Source organism: Narcine bancroftii, chromosome 10 (assembly GCF_036971445.1).
Source record: "Narcine bancroftii isolate sNarBan1 chromosome 10, sNarBan1.hap1, whole genome shotgun sequence".
Classification (NCBI taxonomy): domain Eukaryota; kingdom Metazoa; phylum Chordata; class Chondrichthyes; order Torpediniformes; family Narcinidae; genus Narcine; species Narcine bancroftii.
The window spans coordinates 13,627,001-13,648,235 of NC_091478.1; the positions used below are offsets into that span (position 1 = coordinate 13,627,001).

Below are 21,235 nucleotides of genomic sequence, written 5' to 3' on the forward strand. Positions count from 1 at the left end.
CGCTCTGGATAGGCAGACACCACCCCACCCCACTGCTGAGCGCTATTCTGGACATGCAAGGAACCTGCCTCTTCCACAACCGGTCGTCCTCCTTCCACGTCCTTTCACTCACTTTCAATTATACAATGCCAAATACATCAGGGTGGCCACCAAGGCCAGGTCCCGTGAGACCTCCTTGTTGCTGGTTTTGCTGAGTTTCGGCACCAAAAAATATTAGCACTGCACCCCTGCAGTTGACCAAGATTCTGTGCCACAAATAATTGCCACCTAATGATTGAACTCCAACTCCTGTGCAAGATGGTCCATTTTGTAAGCTTGATAGGGAGATCTTGCAGTAATCTCTGTGGACCTATACTGGTTCCATGGCTTAATTCTTTTAGACAAGACCTGTACATTTTTAGGAGCCTTGTGGCCGATATTTGCAGATCTGAATATTTGGGATGGGATCAATTCTTTGCATGGAACTGGAGCGAAACATTTGCACGGAATGTCAGTCATGCCATGTTGTGTTGGGTGCACCCAGGCAAGTTAGGCATGGTGAGTCGTGAGCACAAGAAAATGGAGGCTAGAATCTTATCTGAGTGAAATTTTCTTCCGATTCTTTGAATCTAGATTATCCACATTATCACAATTTGGCAGTTAACTTTGTGCGATTCAATTGATTCTAGAGCGATTGACGTGTGGAAAAATTAAATACAATATACTATTCTTGAACATATGCAAACTACTAGAGGAACTCAGTATCTATTGTGAGGTGGGTTGTGGGGGGAGGGGAGAAATTGTCGATGTTTTGGGTTGGCATCCTGCATCAGGACTGCAATTCTTGAAGCTGCATCTGACTTTATTGAATAATCTCCCAAGATGTTTGAACCCACAGAGAAGAGGTAGCAGTAATTATTAAAACCTGGTAGCAAACTGACACAGAGCTGGGAAGGTTGACCTTGCCAGCAAGATGAAAGCAATTTAGATTGTTATGAAAGAAAAATTCCAAATTTGATTTTTATTTTCTCTGCCCATGTTCACTATCTTGCACGTGTTACATAATCAGTTCCCTCTAAAACAGTAATTGGTGCAGTGCACTTAAAAATAACAAAGGATCACCTCGCCAAAATACTTCGCTGCCGTTTTCTGCACAATTATTCACTTTCTAATTTATTAAAAAATGTTCACACTGCAATGCTACTAAAATAAATCTTACAATTTTTGAAGATAATTGGTAATGCTTCTATAGAGAATGTTTATACTCCTCACATCATGCAGCCAGTTGCAGACGTTTCTTTTACATTTGTATACAATCAAACATTATGGGGATTTGCACCCCACAGCAGTAGAAAATTGTGTGAAGTGAGTATTTCCAATTTCTCATGTGGTGTGATAGACTAAAATTCCATAATAAAAATCACTTGGTGTAATTGAAGATAATTGCACCCTTTGGGCATCATCAAGCTGAGAATTGCTATGTAACTATAGCATGGTATTAAGTGCACTGTTGCATTCCATATAATATTATAGCATGTCCTGACGAGGCAGAACGGTTGATTAATGGAAGCCTGTATCCTATGATAGCATTAAGCAGTAACTGGTAAAACCTGTTATGAAGTGTGAAGATGTTGTGGCTTCTGAGCAGATCTTTCCCTTGATCATAAAATACTTGCATTGTGAAAGGCAAAAGGAGGTTTGCAGGTTTAAACTTTGGATAAAACCGGAGTACTTAACAGGAAAGAAGTGTTTATAGTGACTAGGCTACAATGAATGAATTTCTTCAGAAAGCTATATCTCTTTAGATTGTCCCCCATTATTGTCCATGATGAGCTTGTCTTTACAGTATATAAAAGGGGCTAAACATGCATGGTGGATGATCTGAAAGATAAAAATAACATTTTGGCTAAAACCTCTTATTAGCAAATGTCCTGACTTTCAACTGGTGAAAACTTTGTGTTTTTCTATTTTTATATATTTTGAACATTCCCCCCCCCCCCCTTCTGAATTAAAACTTTTCACCCTTGTACAATTTCTTACTGCACCTAAAATGCTTTAGTTCTACGTCATTAATTTCAGTGCATTTTTAAATGGATTTAAGTATCTTAAAAATTGACTATTGGACTACATTTCATCTATGTATTTTTGAATTATTCTTTTGGTTTTCCAAAATCTATTTGTTTCTTTAATTTAAACATTGGGTTTGGGTAAAAACCCATTTATCAGAAGTATTATCTGTATTAGGATATAAACTGATTTACTGAAATGTTCTATGTTGCTTTATTACTTTGCTCACTAAGATAAGATCCTAGTCGATAACACTTGATCATACTTTATGTAGCAGCCATAAATTACATAGTGTTCTGCAGGTCTTTTGACACTGAAATAGAACAGACCACAATTTTTTTTTAACCAAAAGCAAAGTACTGCAGATCTTGCAAAGTTGAGATAAAACTGATATTAATGGACATGCTTGGTGATTGGGCATCATCTGTTCAGAGAAAGCAATAATCAATGTTTCAAGGCAATAATATTTTCCATGAAAAATTTGTTTCTCCTTCTGTGTAATATGGAGGTGCATCAGATAGTGGCACTACTTCACTGTTCTAGGGACTAGAACATAATAGTGACTTGTGTGCTAGCTGTGTGGCGCTTACATGCTCTTTCCTTAACCTCCAGGTTCTCTACTTTCCTTGCATATTCTAAAGATGTGTGGGAAGATGAATAAACTAAGTTACTGTAGGTAAAATGGGTACTTGTGAAAGAAGATAAATTGCAGTGGGGAGGGGGGGGCAGGTTCTCTACTTTCCTTGCATATTCTAAAGATCTGTTGGAAGATGAATAAACTAAGTTACTGTAGGTAAAATGGGTACTTGTGAAAGAAGATAAATTGCAGTGGGGAGGGGGGGGGGCAAACATAATCGCAGCCCGTAGGACCCAGCGTGAGCTTGGTGGGGTGAATGGCCCAACATGATGTGGCCTGCCATGTTGATCATGTGTCCCATTTTTAACACGTCATGGCAAGACATTGTCATCTGACATTGAGTTTATGATTTGACAAAAATGTCAGAATGAATATTAAAATATGTAGTGGTTCTATATGGATCATCGCGCATGATATGGAGGAAGATTCCCGAATGTTAATTTGTGCTTCCCCATATTGGACAAAGTCAACAAGATTTCTTGTTATCAGGATTCAGAATTTAATGTTACGAAATTTGGTGTTTTGTGGCAGCATCACAGGGCAAACATTCATGTTATAACCATCTTACACCTCTATATATATTATTTTAGTGTGTGTGTGTGTGTGTGTGTGTGTGTGTGTGTGTGTGTGTGTGTGTGTGTGTGTGTGTAAATTAAAATAATAATGCACAAAAAGTAAGGCAGTCTCTTTGGGTCATTGATTATCCAGGAATCTGATGGCAGTGGAGAGGAAGCCGTCCTTGTGCTGCTGAGTGCTCGCCTTTAGACTCCTGTACCTTTTTCCTGAGGGTAGCAGAGTGAAGAGGACACGGCCCGCCCGGGTGGTGGGGGTCTTTGAGGCTGCTTTTTTTAAAAAAAAGATACTATCTCGTGAAGATGTCCTCGATGGAGTGAAGTCTGGTGCCTGTGATGTCGCAGGATGAATTAATAGCCCTCTGGAGTTTATTCTTTGTCCTGTGAATTGGCACCTTCATACTGGGCAATGATGCAACCAGCCAGAATGCTCTCCATGGTACACCTGTAGAAGTTTACGAGAGTCTTCGGGGTGATATACCGAATCTCCTCAGCTACCTCACAAGGTATAGCCGCTGGTGAGCCGCCTTTGTGATTGCATCAACGTTGAGACTCCAGGACAGATCCTTGGAGATGTTGACACCCAAGAAATTGAAATTCTTGACTCTGTCCACTCCTGAGCCCTCGATGAGGACTGGGTCGTGTTCCCCTAACTTCCTTCTGAAGTCCACAATCATCCCCTTTCTTTGCTGATGTTGAGCACAAGGTTGTTGTTGTTACACCATTCAAGGAGCTGATCTATCTCCCTCCTGTACACTTCCTCATTGCCGTTTGTGATCCTGCCAACAAGTGTGATGTCACCGGCAAGCTTTGGAATTGTGTCTGGCCACACAGTCGTGGGTGCATAATAAATAGTGGTGCATCCTTGGGGTGCATCAGTGTTGATAATCAGTGAGGAGGAGAAGTTGTTTCCAATTCGTACTAACTGTGGTCCTCCAACAAGAAAGTCAAGGATCCAGTTGGTACAGAGGCCAAAAGTTTGTAGCTTCTTGACTATCACTGAGGGAATAATGTAGTTGATGAAGAGCAGCCATATTTAGGAATTGCCGTTTTCGAGGTGATCCAGAACTGAGCGGAGAGCCAACGATATTGCATTTGCTGTGGAGCGATTGTGACAATAGGTGAATTGCAGCAGATGCAGATCTTTGCTTGATTCTGGTCATGACCGGCCTCTAAAAGCATTTCATCACAGTAGAAATTAGTGTTTCTTGGACAGACACTTGTAATTGAATTCTAGTGGCTGACCAAAGTCATTCACTTTCTGAAATCTCCATTGAAGGTTCACATAGTCAAGTTGCTTCATAATATTCAGTCATTGTTCGCACATTCAGAAAGGCCAATGTGATTATGGGCTTCAGGAAGTAGTTTTCATAATATGTCTTTACTCTATAAGTTTTGAATTCAGTCAGATTTCAGATATGTTGTCAGAGAATATACATGACATCACATCCAACCCTGAGATTCTTTTTCCTGAAGGCCAGACTGACTTAATACTTTCTTTGTACTCAATGTACTGCATGCATGTAACCAAATCATTTGTGCAATGCTGAGAGATAAAAATCAATAAAGTGCAAAAGGAAGACTCCTTAGATGAGTCAGAGTTTGTTGTTGAGGAGTCTGTTGGTGGAGGCGGAGCAGCTGTTCCTGAACCTGGTGGTGCAAGTCTTATGGCACCTGTACTTCTTTCCTGATGGTAGCAGCGAAAACAGAGCACGTGCTGGGTGGTGGGGATCTTTGATAATTGCTGCTGCTCTCCAACGGCAGTGTTCTCCAAAGATGACCTCAATAGTGGGAAGGGTTTTGCCTGTGATGTCCTGGGCCGCATCCACCAACTTTTGCTGGGCTTTCTGTTCGGGGCTTTGGGATCCCCATACCAGACCATGATGCAGTTGGTCAGCACACTTTCCAACACACAACTGTAGAAATTTGCAAGGGTTTTTGATGTCATGCCAAAACTCCACAATCTCTGGAGGAAGTAGAGGCTTTCTTCACAATGCCATTAATGTGTTGAGTCCAAGAAAAATCCTCCAAGATAGTGACATCCAAGAACTTAAAATTTTTGCTCACCTTCTGCACCTCTGATCTCTCAATAGATTGTACACTTCTAGTTTTCCCTTCCTGAAATCAACAATCAGCTCCAAAGTTTTGGTGATACTGAGTGTGTGGTCTGGATAATATTAAATTGGTGAGGACAGAATAGAAGAAAAGACTTGCTTTGAAATGCTTGATCTTAATTGTGGATAACGTAATATGGTAAAATTGAAACCATCCTATTTCTGCTTTCGTTTAGTGCAGTTGTTGGAGACGTGAAGTGGGTGCAGAAGGCATTTAGAGGACAATGACGGAGCTGTATAATTTTACCTTTGTATTGGAAAAAAAGGTTCTTGTCTAACTTGAATAGAAAATGTTATCAGGGAACTGAGGGGTGCTTAAAATTTTGAAAATTATACAAATATATATCCTCCTGTTCACCATTTATTAAATCCTAGCTAGAAATATCACAAGTAAAAAAGAGCAAGAAAACTTTCAAATAGTTTCAAAGATATGCAGAGGCTATTTGGGTCCTCTGACCCACTAATAATGAAATAAACAGAACCTAGAAATGCTTTCAAATGTTAACCGATATTTAGGCAAGATATAGATGGCTTGAAGATGTTCAGCCACAAAGGCAAAAGGATGTCTTGTGACAGTATAACATTCAGCACAGTAAAACCCCATGTATCCGGAATTCAAACAACCGACAGCCTCAAGCAAAATCAAGGAAAATAAAATGGGTAGAAAAAAATTGCAAGTTTCAAATTGATGCGCCTCGCCGTTGGTCCGCCAATCCACAAAATCTCACACAACCTACCCTTATCTGGCATCTACCAATCCCCGTAGGTGCTGGGTGTCCAGGGATTTACTGTAAATAGAAATGGAAAATCAGAGTAGCCGTGGGCAATCAAACGGGTTTTTGCTGCAATGTTGCAGTTTTTTGGAACTTTGCTGATTCAGTTGCAATTGTCAGAATGTGGCATGGATGCTGGCTACCCAAAATAATGCTACCTTGGCTGGAAATTACAGATTCCAAATGCTGCAGGAGGGAAGCCATTTGACCAATTGAATTCAGTCTCTTAAAAGCAATAAAAAGACATTGTTTAGCATATTTCTTTGGAAGTGGATTAAATTGTTTGTTTATGGAAATGGATAGTATCCCTTCATTAAGCATGTTTTGTACAATGTGACTTCCTTACTGTATTTTCAAATAAGTGTGCATTGCCTTGTATTTTTATTGATGGCTGGACCAACCATGCCCAAGGTAATGATGTGCACCTCAAGGGATGTATCAGGTATATAACATCAGCAGTTGTTTTAACCACTCTATTTATAATATTGCATTGTTGTACATTTCTCTCTCATGCAGAGCTCTAGCATATCTAGTGATGGTTATCCATCAGTTGCTGGTAGCTGTAATAAAGACAAATTGAATTAATAATTGCTTTTTAAATGCCAAAATGATTAAGACAAGCAGCCTGAACTCCTTGTGTACTTTGGGGATTTCAGAGATGTACAAATTATAATATTATTGTACAAATTAATCAACACATAACATGTATTTTGCTGTGCTGTTCTCTCTTCACAACAAATAAAACAAACAGCTTAATAAAAATGGTCTCATTTCGAAATATAAAAGTGGCATGATTAAGAATAGAATAGTGGGGATTAATCTGTGGTCTGTAACTTGCAACTTTAAAAAATACTTGTGATTTACTGAGGAGGTGATGTGATTCAAAAGGAGAACTTGTGAATTTAAATTGTCTTGCATGTTTGAAATATGAATACTTTAATAAAGCATAACTAAGTTTAGCAGCAGTGTGGTCAATAATGTTTCTCATATGGTGGACAAACAAAAAGCACTAATTGAATCCTTTCAGTGATTTCCTTAAAATGTACAAAATGCTAGAGAATGGTTTTTAATTAAAACGTTCCATAGCCAAAGAGGCAGCCTCAAAGTATAGCAACCAACAAGATGTACGGTGAAATGTATATAAGGTGGGAAACTGTTAAATCTTGATTCAAAATGGTCAAGTGACATATGGTCTCAGCTGATTGATTACGTGTGATTTTGGATGTTCAGTATAATGTTGCTCAGATTTACAGTGTTTGGTAGGAATGCTGGATTTCTGAAATCTCTCGCAACAAGATTGGACAGGATGTAGGTGCTATCGGTCTGATTAAACTGTGTTTGGGGTTTTTGCAAGTCTAAAAATAATCTTGTAATGAGGGCTGAAGTGTAGGGGCCACTTAGGCAAGGGGAGGGTTTTCTTTGTAAATAATAGATCAAGAGCACGAACACTCTTAATGGATTCGTGTGCGGCATCAGCTTCAAGGACAGAGCATGGTGCAGAACCACAACCGCAAATACCGGTAATCAGTAGCTTGTGGTTACTGTCTGCTGCCTGGTCAATGAGAGAATTGGTATTTACACAGCAATAAAAAAAATTGATCTCATTACCCTAAATAGTGATGTAAATGAACACAAACCTAATAATTTGTCTGCAGAATATTGGAAATTAACTTTGCCCATAGGTTTAGAAATCTTCATGCTTAACTGGGGGGGTGGGGGGGAGAGAAGCAAGTTAAAATAGGAATTCTAACGTTGCTGTTTCATGTTATATAGCATAGCTGTGATAATATTTAAGAATTTTCTGCAGTGGTGGATAGCTGGATGCTCTGCAGATCGAGAATGCTTTTCTCACCCCCCCCCCTCCCCCCGCAGATAGCAGGATGTTAGAGTGTTGGGGGGGGGGAATCTTTGAAGATTCTTTCTTTCTTTCTTTCTTAGTGCTCCACAAATATGCAGGATGATTTATTGTCCAGGATGTTCCAATGAAATGTTTTAAAAGTACTTGCAACTCCAGCCCAATATCAGGAGTATGCAAATTTTTTTAAAAAAGGTACCACGGAACACTCAGACAGTCGGAAAACATAGAATAATTTATCCAGCAATGGCATTGGTTTTAAATATGACAAAACCTCTAAATATCATCCCCTTGAGCCACTTTGAGCAGTGATTTTATTTTTGCATCTTGCAGAGCTTGTGCTGTCAGTTTTAATAAGAATTGTTGAATTCTGGAAACTGAAAGTAAGAGGCACACAATTGTTAAATAAATTGGAATGATTTTAAAAATATTTTATTTTAGTTGAGATGTACTTTTATGATTTGAAATGTGATTCATCCTACGTTATTTTTGTTAACTCTTAACTACTGTAATGACTCGTTTGCTTTATTATCTCATAATTATTAGCCACTCTTACAATTGAAATTTTAACTAGAGCTAGCGTTCAAAAACATTTTAATAGAAAATGTTGGGTTTTTTAGAATAATTTGTTAAATTAGCACTAACTGTAGAGGAAGGCTCACAGATACCTTTTAAAATGGTGAATAAATTGCCTTTTGACTGACACTCAATTGCACAGCTGCAAGTCTTAAAAAGCAGAGCTATGTTTCATGTGGAAATGTCTACCACAGTTTGTTGGAATAAGTGCAGCCATCCTTGCGTTGCGATATTATACCCCCACTCCAATGCAAACAGAACACCAAGGAACACCAACGTTATGTTCTAGCATGCACTAAAAGAAATTAATACAATGCCAATGGAATGTGTTTACAAGGGCTTTTGTGGTTGGAATCGAACAACCCATCTACTACCACCCTGTATTTTGAGTTGAAAAAATGTGTATTTGTGAGTCGATGTTATCTGATATTCAATATAAATTCTTAATTATAATTTACTAAACGTATTTGGTTACAACCAGATAAATCAATATATTTGTAGCAATGTTCGAGACACAAATTTCATTCAAGACTTGCCACTCTGCTATCCCAGTCAGTGTGGAGGGAGTACTGTATTAGATGCGTCTAGCTGTATTACCGATCTTCGGCATTATAGCAGGTATTGTTCAGGGCTGGAAAGCAGAATCTTGACAGCTAATTGATAATCCTGCCATCAGCTGTTTAGACATTTTTCCTTTGTGACATTGGAAAAAAGACAGGAAAGTGAATAGGAAGCTCGTAAATAATGTCAAAAGATCAAGAAATCAATGGCCAGAGGAAAGTGATCTGTTTATTTGGTGTAGCTGTTCTTTTCTGTTCACATTAATTCCGAGCAGTAGTCTTCAACAGCCGCTAAATTTGCTTTTATTCACTCTCGAATAGATATAATTACAACCATGAAAGCCTCCTCATAAAGTAGGGATTTCAGCAGAAATGGATTTTACTCAGGTATTGTAAAACAAAGTTTTCTGTATTATTATTTTAGATACATTCAGTTGTCCAATAAAGTCTCCTGAACAAAACATAAAAGTTTGTAATTTTTGTCTTATTTTGATGGATGAACTGATCTTGTAACTCTAATTTATAAAAATTAGACCAATAAAATGCAGAAATATTTCCATACATCACTGTATGGTAGGTTATTTCATGTTTCTGAACGTGTCCTGAATTCTGCGGAATTCAACTTCTCTCGAAGTTGCCTCAGCCCTGCTGAAACTAGACATACTTCTTCAGATTGTATTCAAAAATGGTACAATAGGTATATGATTTTTTTTTTAAAAAGCAAACAATTTTGTAACATTTCTGGATGATAAATTTAATTTTCTTTGCTATTTGGAAGTCTTCTTTGAAAATGAATTGGTAATGAATGCATTCAATACTGCAGAATAGATTTACCCTCTGTTTCAAATAGTTGACGTTATCGGGCCCTGTCATTTGTTCCTTCCTATTTTCTAGCTGCTAATTGATGTTTTTGATGTTGGCAAGAAAATTGAAGAAAATGTCATGTGTGAACCAGAGCGGAAGTTAATAAGATTGACTTCGTTGACGGAATATACAATGAGCGAAGAGACCGCATAATGGGACCGCTGCGAATTTGTGTCCTCTCTTTAGAGCTGAAAATTGACACCTCATGCTAGGCTGCAGTCGATAACGAAAGATGGAACATTTGCGAAGATTCTTAATCTCATCTTTTCAATTCCTCCTCCACCCCCAGCCCCATGATTTGCTATACGGAGCTTATTTAGTTGCGTAAACAGCTGCATATCTGGAGGTCTACTGTCTTGGTCAGCGAAAGGCAGGTGCCCAGTCTCTCAGGGGTGATCAACAATGCCTATTTATAATGGTGTTTTGAGTTTGCAAGCAAAGAATCTTAAAAAGATTAGATTAAGATGCCTCTTAAAGAGAGGTATGACGATATCAAGCAGGGTCACTGCATACCCTTTGATGGAACAATTAAAAAAAAAACCCCTCAAACTTTAATCCTGCAGAATGGAACAAGTAGCAACATGGCATCTACTTGAGTCCTTTGTTTTAACAGTGGCAAGAAGCCGACAATATTTTACATTTTACTCAGTTAAAACAGAAGTTTTCCAGCTGCGCTTATTGCATTAATACGCAGCGTCCTGCACATACGTCTGGAACCGTTGTAATCTTTTGTTCTCGCAATTTTGAAATTCGACAGAGGACCACCTAATGGAATTGTGCATTTAATTAACAAATGATTAGTTGGGCAAGGTTTGCTGGTTCTATTTTCGTGGTCTTCAGGGAAATACGCTAAAGCCTTCCACCCCTCAGCGCTTTTTATTTGAAGCCGCTGCACAAAACTACTGCTCGGCTCTCAAGGATGTTCGAAGAGCGACATTATTCAGAGGCCAGCCAATTAATTCCGCAGGCTATGATCAGTTAGAGCTTCCTTTCACTTAGCCATTTGAAATGCTAACTCAATGAAAATTTTTCTCTTGGTGCACGTCCCTGGGCAAAGCCACCGCCGCAGGCTGCAGATAAAGTCCTGAGAATCTCGTTGACTGATGAGAGCTAGAAAGGTGTTGATACGTGATTTACAATCCAAGTGTTTTTGACTTGCATTACAAACTGGATCTAATATGTGTTTAACAAGAAAATGTATCATGGCTGGTGTGGCTCGGACCATCCATACTCTTACATTTCTTTTGTAACACTGTGGTTATGCAGCTCATGAGCTCCTTAAGGACTCAAGAACTGATCCCCAAGGTTGCTGATGTTGTATCATTGAATTAGGAAAATTGCTCTGACCAACAAAAAAAGTCCTTTACGTATCATCTGTGATAACCTATGTTGTAAAATCTATGTTCTGCTTAACATTACAGAATAGGAATCCATAAGTATAACAATTATGCTTGATTAATTGATGTCCGATGAAGTGGATCATTTTCACTATTTAGTAACCTCTGGATTTTCTGATAAATTGGCTTTCTGTAGAGGTGCCTTTTATCTGGAAAAAGGGAAGAAACCAGGTGGTGATTGCAGAATGACACGTTGTATTGCTGCAGAAATCGGATTGTTCCTCCCAAATTGTTAGTAAAAGATTCTGCCTGAGATCGGTATCTAGTTCTATAGCTAGCTGTCTGCAAAGAGTAACGCAGGTGGCTCCCTATGGCTGACTTTTCCTGTCAAGATGCCATTAGAAATACCAGTCTCGTTGATCAATTCAGTCGACATGACAGATTTGCCGTAAGGCCTAGCTCTTTGAGTAGGGCACTCTCCCCTTTTTCTTTGCACTAATTGGTGAAAAGGATCTCTGAGCTGGTGGCCCAGGAAACTTTCTGAACACATCTTATTGGAGTGTTGACTTCATTAGAATTGTAAGTGGGACCCTAGCAGCTAGTACAAAAAGTTAATTTGTTCCTGAATTGTATTGCAGATGATTTCATTAGTGAACCGTGTTTTGGTAAGAACTGACTGAAGATGAGAATTTTTTTTTGCAGTAAATTTGCATGAGACACTTCTAGATTTCAATGGCAAAATCATGGTGGACCTTTGCAGTTGATTTTTGTCTATAGTAACATCCTTTCTCTCGTTATCATTTGATGCGCTCTGTAAGTACACAAATTGTCACTTCTGAACGTGTTTTAAAATCAATGTAGCCTTTAAGCTCACATATTCCTAACTTTAAACAATTTCATTCTTAGGTACAATTAATAATTTGCAGAGTGTAACAGATTTTGTAAACAAAAACTAATCAATTTCTCTTTTTTGCAAACACGCAAAATTTTTAATTTGCAACCTCAATGTGTTATTTAGCAATATCTTAATTTTTCATGTTGGCATGTGGTGCGTTCTGTCGACAAGAAATAATTGTTGTTTCTAATGGGTGATCTGGGGACTAATTTAAATCATTTAATCATGTAGACTTTTGTATTTCAATTGTTTTGTCATCATAAAAATAATTCCCTAGTCTATTGAAGCAGTTTCGATCTTCTTTATTTTTCATGCCCTTCCTATATTTTTCTGTATGTAGTCGCTGTTCTGACACCAATGCTATTAAACATTACAGATTTTTATTTGGATAGCCTTTTGGTTATTTTGTTAGAATCCAGTTTTTCTTTAAATCTTTGAATAATAATTATAAGATTTTGCATTTAATTCAATAAATCCATAAAATAAAATACTGTTTCCTTCTGATCTTTTGCAGTGCTATTATAAATATGAGCAGCCCTTCACCTAAGAGCATAACACAAATGTATGTCTGTGCAAATTTATTCTCACCTTGATTAAAATTGTGAATGCAATAAAAAGCAGAATCTTTATTGTCTGTTCTGCTAATATTTAAAATTCCTGGTTCCTGCAGTGCAGGCAGTAATAAAGGCAAAATTGGTTTTGTTTGACATGTTTAAATGATGCTGTTTGTCTGGACAGATTAAGATATTAGTTTAGAATTAGTTGTTTGCTAAAATCTGTACTATTAACATTATCAAGCTGTCTGTTGGTATAAAAAAAATCAGACCTGACGAGTGTGAAAACCAGCACGTCGAGAACTGGGCTTTAAACCCTCTGCGGATAGTAAAAAAAAAGATCAAAGCAACTTGTTTTATGTGTCTGTGCGAGACTTTGAAGTCTTCACTGCACCTACAGCACTGATTTCATGAAGTTCACTAGTGTCTTAATAGCAGATCAATAACTTTCAAAGTCAGTGAGTTAATTTGATACTAGGGCTGATGTGATCGTGCTGCGTAAGTAGAGGTAGCGGGAGCTGTCTGCCGTAAATGTTCTGTCAGGCAAATGCTTTCTGCGCCCACTGCTACAGAAACTGCAGTCTCTAACTTGACTGGGGTTTGAATGCCTCAAATCTGGCAGTACCGTATTCCCAAATGTTTTCCATTGTCGCTTGTGCTCCATTCACATCCCCCCCCCCCATCTAAAGAATGCACAGTGTGTTTTTTTAATAAGTAATTTGCAGAAAGACCAGTAAAATGCAACAGATTGTTCCAAATTTATCAGCTGAAATTGAATGGTGCAAGCAACTGGCAAGAGAAATGGACACATCTTCAAGTTAGTAGAGCTTATTCCCAAGCGAGGGGGGGGGGGGTGCGCCAAAGAGAATAGTTTGAAAGAAAAGGACACTTGCACGGGAAGAAAATCTTAAAAGCTGAAAGGAGTGTTTTCAGGAGATTTACCATCTGCATATGGAGCTGCAGGGTTGTTGCATCGGGGTCAGGGTGTCTCATTGGAGAACAAAACTCCAATTTAGAATGTTCATCTAACGATTGCTAATGGTATTAGGGACAGCCAGTAGGGTGGTCAGTGAGAGCAGTAGATTAGTTCGCCATAGTTGCTTGACCCAGACACCCTCATTTCACTGGTCAGATGGCATTAACCATTGCATCTGTCAGATTTCAGTGGGTTTTTTTTTATATAAACTTCCTCCTGCTCTTCCCCCAACCTTAAATCACCTTCTAAATGAAATGGCATTCAAAGGTTTAACATTGTAGAGAAAGGAAAATGAGTCCTGTGAGCGGGGATAAGACCGATCCTTTGCTTGTCCGCTTTTGGTGTTTCGGGATTATGCTCGAAGGGTGGCTGAGAAATTTAAACATTTTAGGTTTGCAATTCAAATGACGGCAGTCCAGACACCCTTTTTTTCAATAAAAAAAAAAATAGCACATCTAAACTTCTGTTGTTTCCCATTATCAATCCTACCGGTGTATTAATGTCATGGACATTTTCCATAGCTCATTTTTAAATGTGTAAATCATGTGCAAATCAACTAAAATGAAAGGAGTAAAACTTGGTGGTGGTGGTGAGAAAAATGATACATACCATGTGTTTTAAGTAAGACAGGACACATGTCTTCAAACACAGAATATAAAAACACAAAGCTGAAGAAACTCAGCAGGTCAAACAGAGTACTTTATAAGGCAAAGATAAAGGTACATAACCGACGTTTCGGGCTTAAGCCCTTTGTTATGCTTTCACTGTAAGTGCAAGAGAACTTGGTTGATTTAATAATTTTCCCCCCAAATTCCCTCAAAAAACAATTACCAGTGTCAAAAGTTGTTCTTATGGTTTGGGCAATGCATCTAAATGTACTGTTCATCCTTTATCATGTGTTCAAGGTAATTTTTCTTGGCAGTCTGTGTTATGATATACCATAACAACGTGTGCACAGAAACTGCTCTTTTTTTTTTGTTGCCAAATGTTTTTGATGTGGTTTATTATGCAGATGTGAGCAAGAGAATAATCATGATTTGTCCATTGCTTTTAAGGAAGTGTTGATTAGAATATTTGTGTAGGAATTATTTAGGATTTGGTCTTTGAGTTGATCTTGTTGAGATGTAAGATAGAGACAATTATCCCAAGTGGGTTATAACAGTGCATTCCTTATTCAAATGATGTAAATTTGGGAAGAAAGATTCTTTCTTCATTCCAGAAAGCTCTGAAGAAAAATTTCAGACAGCTGTCGAAAAAGATATGTGATTCTTTTAATTTTTATCAGCCACCTTGCCGCATTTGTAAGTTCGACTTGTACATCTTGTTTGCTTTTTCTTCATACTTAATAGCCTTCACTTCATTAAAAGTGTATTAATCTGACTGTTAGTCCCCAGGGGGAACCCATAAGATGTTATTTTTTTTGTCTCTTTTTTTTAGATTTGCAACAAAAAAAATCTAGCAGATTTGGACCCTGTCAGTCAGAAATAATTGTGTTCTTAATCTTGTCCCTGATGGATGGCTCGGAGTTCAGCATCAGGCCAGCTCCAATGACAAATACAGTATTAATATTCATTAACTGCTTTGACAATGCTAATTTTGATGCAGTAGTAAAGGGCCTTCCAAAGTTAGCGGCCAAAGCATCAGAGCTGTAGAAGGTGGCAAGATAATTTGTGCTGGTTTACTGAGCTGCAGCTTTCAAAGTAAACCAAAGCTAGGTAAAAAGTTCTGAAGTATTGTGAGGCAAGACTGCGGAAGTAATACGATCACAGTCCGCCAAAAAATTTGACACCTCCGATGAAGCTTGTTTGACTGAAATTTCAACCAAGTTGTAACAAAAAAGGCATAACATGGTAAGTCAGCGCATTTTTTGATTTTGTTTAATCTTTTGATCTTTTCAATTATCGCCATTTGAAGATCAATAGTCATTTTTTCCCTAGTATTCTTTAAAGGCGCTCAGCGGTGTCATTCTGCGTGTGTTAGTAACGTAGGCTTCAAAAGTGGGCAGTGAAGCTTCATGGAGCCGCTTGCCACATACGCCAGTTGTAAGCATTAAGAGTACAGATATTCTTCAAGTTGATTTTTTTTCTTTTATAACTTCGATTCAATGTGTGAAAATTATTGCAGTTTGGCATTTTCCGACAAGCGTGTTTAACTGAACTGGATGTGTGGGGAAATATAAAAGGTAGGTTAGTTTTTTTTTTATACTGCAAGTTTTTTTTTGAGGGGGGGAGGAGTGAGTGGTGATTTTTTTTTTGGTCAGTGGGTTCAAAATACCAGTCAATTTTACATTATAGAAGCTACAACTGGTTCTAATGTTGCCAAGTAAGCGACAGCTGATGTTTTGTTCTTTTCTAAACTGTGGAGAGCTGTTGGTGGGGGCTGCTTTTGATCAAATGAGCACTGGCGACTCATTACCTCTTTACTGTAAAGCAAGGTAATCCACTGAATAGACCTGAACTTGAGCATCTTTTCTTGGAGAGCTGGAGTTGGATGCAGTCGCTTCGTTCCCCTATCGGCAGCATCTCGGCTCTAAGTGGTTCAGGTAGGGTGCTGCCCTCCAGTGGATCTGCCCACACCATGAAGAGCTGGCTGATTTGCACTGTATCTCAGGAACGGCAGCATGCTTGAATTCAGGCAGTGTGGAGCATCGTAATTTGAGTAGGTGTAAATGGTAAGTTAGAACAATTTAAGAGGCCCCGGGTGCTGAGCTATATGGGAAGTGCTATGATAAACAAAAATGCTAACTTGTTTTGCTGCCTGTTTCATTTTAATTATAATTTTAAAAAGAACCAAACTTTTTAAAAAAAACTGTTGAGTGAAGAACGTATTTACGTTTTACTTAACACAAGGTCTGAAGCTGATCTGATGTGGCAAGTAGAATTTGCATTCTCCCTTTCCCACAGTTTTTTTCCTCTCTCCCTTTCCCTCTACATTCCACCTCCTCCCCCCCCCCCCCCCCCCCCACACCCCAAATAGCTGTTTCTCCCCACACACCTCACTAATTGCAAGGTAAATATGTGAGCTGAAAGGGTCTGGTATTTTAAGTGTTCACCTTCCGTCGCCTGTGTGGCAAGCCTTCGACCTGGTCCTTTTACTTCTCGCATCCTCCAATCCCAAAGAAAGCTGTGTTGAAGTTGCCCATCCTTTCTGCTGCACTTACTGCTTTATTGTGCTAAATGATTAGTAACTGTCCATCACTGGCCACCAAACTCCCAGTTTACTTAAGAAATTGCACGTGTGACAAAGGAAGCTGCTGGAGTGTGGTGGCCACTGTGAATGGAGGGAGGGAATGCAATTAGCTGCCTCAGTGTTGGGCTTTTTACATGTCAAACTGCAGCCTCATTGCCATTGTTAGTGACTGTATTGCACCATATAAAGGGAATTCAAAGGTTTTGTTTTGGTATTAAGGCCTTAAAGATTTCTGGCCGACACATTGCACGCGAAGGCCAGATTAGTGTGGAGCGCTAAATAAAGAGGGGGGAAAACTGCACACTGTTTTGTTTCTCCAGTTCTTGTCATTTCCCTTGCTCTGTGTGGACAGAAGAGGAAAGGTGTGTTAAATGTTCTGTGCTACCTCATAACTGAGATAAAAAAACTCTCTCTCTCTCTCTCTCTCTCTCTCTCTCTCTCTCTCTCTCTCTCTCTCTCTCTCTCCCTCCCTGTAGTTTATTTTTCCAAAACTTGGGGTTTTTTCAGAATCCTGTGAGGTGAAGGGGCAGGGGTGGATTCTGGATGCTAAATGCCACCTAACTTCAGATATTTGGTTTAGTGTTAACAGTGGTGGGGGGGGGGGGGGGGGGGGGGGGGAGAGAGAGAGAGAGACGGACATTTCTGTACTTTTCCTTTTATTATCTCTCACACACTCTTTCTCTCTCTCTCTCTCTCTCTCTCTCTCTCCTCTCTTCTCTCTCACACACACACACAATTTTAAGATTGAGAGGGTTTTGTTTGGCGATGCAATTAGCGTCGGGAAGCAGAATGCAAAGAGCAGCTCAGAAAGAATCTTTGCAATACAAAAGCTGCTCTTGTATATTGTATGTAGCTGAGGTCAGCTAAGAGAAGCTGTAGCAAGGTCTAGTGCTTTCTCCCCTTTACATTTACTACATTAATAAGAAAAAAACCTGTGGGCATTAATGGCAAGACCTCACAGGTGTCTTTTTGTGTATGATTTTATATATGGTTAGATTATACAATATATAGTTATATGGACAGATAGATATATAGACATATCGTTTATATCATATATATGTGATGTATCTCACTCGCAGTTCTACCCCCAGAACTTCAGCATGAGGGATTTGACATTCCCACAGATGTGACTGCATGCTACAGTTTGTTGATCATGCTCCCTTAACCGTTGCTTGTCTCTTCTCTCCTGCTCTTATTGATACCTTTCCATATAGAGTTGCAGCATTGTCATTTTGGTAATCCTAGGAGAGTTGTAGGCTTTGAAAAGAAAATAAATAGTACGCAAGAGGTTATACCCGTGTGTGCGGTCTTGCTCATTCCTAAGTGAGCATTTTGATGCAGTGTCTGTTATCATTTGTCCTAAATTTTGGTCCCTGCTGTACAGCAGGTATAGGATTGCGCCCGGACGAAGATGCAACCAACGGCAAACTTGAATGAGGATGTTGGTTCTAAAAACACCAGGCCACAGAACTGGGAAGCTCTTGATCTTTTGAGACATCTTTTTTTAGTACTTTAAAAAAAAAACGCTAGAAAAACCAGGAAGAAACAAAAGCGCAGTCGGCACCAAGGCAAGAGAGAAAGGGGGGAAAGTTGTGGAGGTTAAGAGCCAACAGAAGACAAAGCGGCATGTACCCGAGGGATGCAGTTTTGCTGGGAATGGAAGAAAGTAACAATAAAAGAGGAACATTAGCCTCTGGGCTCTCCTTTTTCCATCAGTTTGGTTGCTGGCATCTCAATCTAAACAGCTGGGTAAGTTACAGTCTGCTACAGTGCACGGTTATGTTTTATTTCACCCGATGGGCTTCAGAGAAGGCCAGTCACTGTGGTGAAGAGTTGGTCAGCTCAGGTAGCGACCTTCTATCCAACACTTGAAACTGTGACCTTTGTAACACTGCTTTCACAAGAATTTCTTCTGTGAAGAAGAAACAAAAAAAAACAATCGTAGGCAACATTGCATTGCGTTTGTGCTGGGGAAAGTTGTTTTAACCATCTCGATGCTGATTTTATTTCTCTCCAGCTGTCCTGTTTGAGATATTTTACATACAGATTTTAGTGCAAAATTTACATTTTTAAGATCCTGATAAATTCCGACATCCCACTGTCAGGATTCCAATTAGTTTAATTATATTTTTAAAGTTAATTTGAAATCTACTCATCTGGTGCCATTGAGAGTTTTAATGTGGCTCAATTGTCAAATCTTTTTTCGATACAACAATATGCAAATCATGTATAAAAGCAACAATAAAAAGAGATCTGTTTCCTTTTACTATCCGAGTGTCATTTTGAAGGGGGAGGTATGGCTTTTTTAATTAACTCATTACAATCAGATCCATCAATTGGATCACGAAAAACAGTATTTTAATTTTTAAATGCTTTACAATTTCCAGTCTAAAAAAAAGCACCGAGTAATTGCTTCCTTTTTGGTGATCCTCTCCAAAATTGCACAGATATTGGTTTGAATAGTTTATATAAATTATGAGAAGCAAGGCTTGCATCAGATTTAATAATTTATTTGTAGAATCATTGTTAATAAGTTCTTTTCCCCCCTCAGTGCTTTCATATTTTTGTGAGGCATTGGATAATAATTTTACTTTAAAATGGAGTATTTCCAGAGTATTTCTGAAGATTCCTTTTGAGTTTTCAGGAAGCCTCACTTTTGAGGTTTTGGTTTCCGTTACTGCTGTGTGGAGTCGTGCAACAAAAATCTTCCTTTTATTGATATTTTAGAACATACCAAAACACTGATTTAGGTTTGATAATACATTTTATTGTTGGATTTTAAAAAGGCACCATTATTTTTTCATTTAAATACGTTGGAAGTTTTTATTTGTGTGCATATTGCAAATGCATGTATGTATATGTTCCACTGTTGACAGGCTCTCCTTTTCCTGCAATGAGCAAAATTAGTGCCAGATGTTTTGAATACACCACCAGAACAAATAAAATGAGCATTTAAAGGCTGAAGTTTTATTTTTTCGCTGATAAATATTTAGGGTATTTCTGCCCACCCGCCCCGATGTAATTAAGACAAAACATTTTTATTCTCGCTGTATTTCATGTAAACAACATAAATGACATTGACCATCTCTGAGGAACTACAATTCCTCAGATGTGAACACCCGCAATGGAACTTTTTATCGCAAATATTAAGCAGTTGAAGGAATTAGTTAAAACATCAGTTATGTGTGTTGACCTGATACTAATTGGTAGAAAAAGTTGCAGAGAAAGGTTGGCATGTTTTTCGATTGTACGAGTTTTGTTTCAGTGAAGTCGCAGCTAATTTTTTTTTAAAACACTCAAATACAGTGTTTATTGTATCAAATCCCAAGTTCACCTTGTCGATTATCAGTTTTTCCTGGAACATTTTAACATGTTTCAGCACCAATTCTACATTCCATCCCTGCTTTTACATTATCTGGGTAATTTTTTTTTTAATCCTGAGAAAATACATCCTAGACAGTGATAGAATTTTGATATTTGAGGAGCATTTACTGGATTAGCTGATATTAATCCCAATCGATTTTAATAGCGATACTAGCAGTTTATAGGAATATTTTTTAGCTCAATTTTGAAAAGCCGAAATGGTCTCCATTACTGACTGAGGAGGGAGACCGTTATAGCCGGTAACAGTTTAACCGATTTAACCTCGATCGGGCCACTTCATCTTGACTTCAGTTTGTGCACTCCTGACAAACACAAAGCCGATCTCTTCTTGTATGACAAAACTGTTAAAGATCAATTAAATGCCTTGATTTCTGAAACTTCTGATGCGCAATTGATTTCCACTCAAAATTTCTTAATAATAGTTGGGCAAAGGAAACATTTTGTTCTTTGTGCGGGTGCTCCCATTAAAAGGGCCTCAATTATATTTTGTTGCTTAATCACTCAATATGGTAATTTCACTGATTGAAGCTACATTAATGGTACTAAATGCTCTGGGCAAAATGATGGGTATAAAAATGATGTTGTCATTTTCCATATGTTTTAAACTCCATGAAAATGTAATAAAAAATAGTAATTCTTTATTGTTAATGTATGAAATTGTTTCAGGGACTCTTTTTCACATTTTTCTACTTGCACAAGAATGCTTTTTAGTTTACACTGAAATGAATCCTTGGATTTTAGCTACGCTGGTCCTATTTATCAGGTCACATGCTTGGCAGATGTCTTATTCTGCAGGAATTTGTCAACCTGAAACACCAATCGATCATCGCCTGTCAGTTAACTTTCCTTTAACTACTTGTCCAGTCTGGCACATACGTCCTACACCGAGTTCAGTCATTGTGC

At 38.4% G+C, this 21,235-nt stretch overlaps 1 protein-coding gene across 41 annotated transcripts in view; it reads left to right on the top strand.

The window, feature by feature from the left end:
* tcf7l2 (transcription factor 7 like 2) overlaps positions 1 to 21,235 on the top strand; it is a 182,212-nt gene that overhangs the window by 116,004 nt on the left and 44,973 nt on the right. For 2 of the 41 annotated variants that reach the window (XM_069899949.1, XM_069899930.1), the window contains exon 1: positions 18,575 to 18,697. The exons of the other annotated variants lie outside the window; for them this stretch is intronic. In XM_069899949.1, the coding sequence (XP_069756050.1) occupies positions 18,575 to 18,697 (123 nt within the window). Of the gene's footprint in view, positions 1 to 18,574; positions 18,698 to 21,235 lie in introns of those variants that run through there. 41 annotated transcript variants of the gene reach the window in all.